This window comes from Nestor notabilis, unplaced genomic scaffold (genome assembly GCF_000696875.1).
Source record: "Nestor notabilis isolate BGI_N333 unplaced genomic scaffold, ASM69687v1 scaffold9439, whole genome shotgun sequence".
Classification (NCBI taxonomy): Eukaryota; Metazoa; Chordata; class Aves; order Psittaciformes; family Psittacidae; genus Nestor; species Nestor notabilis.
The window spans coordinates 44,036-45,922 of record NW_009945016.1 but is presented as its reverse complement, the minus strand read 5'-3'; the positions used below and the strand labels follow the sequence as shown (position 1 = coordinate 45,922).

At 43.9% G+C, this 1,887-nt stretch overlaps 1 protein-coding gene across 2 annotated transcripts in view; it reads left to right on the top strand.

Annotated features, from left to right (window-relative positions):
- The window catches only part of XDH (xanthine dehydrogenase), a 42,859-nt gene that overhangs the window by 38,953 nt on the left and 2,019 nt on the right, over positions 1–1,887 (top strand). For both annotated transcript variants that reach the window (XM_010022686.1, XM_010022687.1), the window contains one exon: positions 954–1,142. In XM_010022686.1, the coding sequence (XP_010020988.1) occupies positions 954–1,142 (189 nt within the window). The remainder of the gene's footprint in view (positions 1–953; positions 1,143–1,887) is intronic.

Genomic DNA, 1,887 nt, shown 5'->3' with positions numbered 1-1,887 from the left:
ATGTCGGTGTAGTGTGTTTCCTGCTGCTATAGTTAAAATGAAACTTCTTTGAAAGTAACATTTTTACTGAAAGAGATTTTTTTGGAAGTGGCCAATGGGAGAAGGAGCTTCTTCATCTTCACAGCCTGTCAGTTTGTGTATAAAGAGATGGGCCATACAGAGCCTGTCAAAGACATCTCAGTTTCCTGTGTCCTTCCAGGAACTGCTGCAGAGGATCTGGGGGCACAGGAAAGAAAGGATATTGTATGGCAGGAACATAAATACAGAGAGCTGGGTTAATGAGTGTGTGCCAGATCTTTAGAGTGCTCTGCCTGTCAGATCTCTCTGTGGGCACAGAGAGCAGAGCTGCTTCATGTGAGGTTGTTCAAGCACATCCTCCTCTCACAGCTGCCAACCCCTTTCTTTTTTCTCTCCTAGAATTTAAATTAGTCTTTAGTATTTGAATGGATATGGGAGTGTTTTTGCAGGTGTCTGTGCTGGTCACCTGAGAACATGCAGTACTTAGGAAAGAATTTATAGTGAAATAGAGTAAAACAGTTTATCTTCAGGTATGTCATCTTCAGTCCTTTTGGTCTTCTTGTTCTTTGAATTATCAGCAAGTACAACTCATTCAGTGCTAAAGTGCCTGTGAAAGAATCAATATTTGGGCATTGATTTTCTTTTTTTCCCTTGCTTCATCAGAAAATTCCTGTCCTACATTTGCAGCATATCTGTCTGTGTGTATTTGTAAATTGCTTCACCTGCCAGGGCAATGCAGCCCCATCTTTATGGGAACACAGGGATTGTGCAAAGCTGCTGAGCTGTACTCAGCAGAAGGAACAAACATTTAGGGATGAAAAGTGGGAAATTAGTCAGGAGGGGAGGGCTGGAAGCTCTGGTAGAAATCATCACTGTTCCTGTGCAGGGAAGAACAGCAACAAAGAATATGTAACCTTGTTTGGATGTGTCTGTAGATAGAAGGAGCATTTGTCCAAGGCCTTGGGCTCTTCACCATGGAGGAACTGCGCTATTCTCCTGAAGGAAATTTGTACACTCGAGGGCCTGGGATGTACAAAATCCCGGCGTTCGGAGACATCCCAACGGAATTCTATGTGTCTCTTCTCCGTGACTGTCCAAACAGCAAGGCAGTTTATTCATCCAAGGTATACCTGTGAGATCTGCAGACTTCTTCCTGCTCTGTGACTCTGTGATGCTGGGTGTGAAGTAATGATGCATGTGTGTAAATAGTTTGACTTGCAATGCTGGCTGTATTCAGAGGTTAGGATGTTTTCTCATTCCTTACCAGAGATATGCATACTATCCTTTATAGTTAGGAAGAATTGAAATAACCTGCACATTGCCACCCTGATTGTCCATTAGACAGAACTGAAGTGGCTTTGCTACTGTAACAGAGGCTGCAGCCTCCCCCTGCATGTCAGCTCCCTGGTTGCTCTTCCCTAGCAGTAGAGCCAGTGCTGCAGATAACATTTCCAGCAGTGTCATTTCCTTGTCTGATAGACCAAGATCTTGTGTCTGAGTTTTCATGTGTTGTTTCTTTACTGTTTCACAGTGCTCATGACACCCTTAAAGGTCCATGTGTCCTTCAGCTGTTTTCACTGCAGTCAGTGTTGTTGTTCTCTGCAGTTAGTGAGAGCTGCACAGAGTGGGGCTGGATGTACAGCATCAATGAATTTGCTTTACTTACGGTTCAACAGAGCATTTGGAGGCCACCTAACATCCTTATCTGTATATTTCTGGCCTGCCTCCTTAGAGATTCCCATTTCCCCTCCATCCACAGGAACATCTTCGTCAGTGAGAAGTTCTTGGGTGATCAGTGATGATGACAGAATTAAGAGAAAAGGGGCTGACAGGGACCTCAGTACTAGATAATGTTTGTGTAATCCCTGA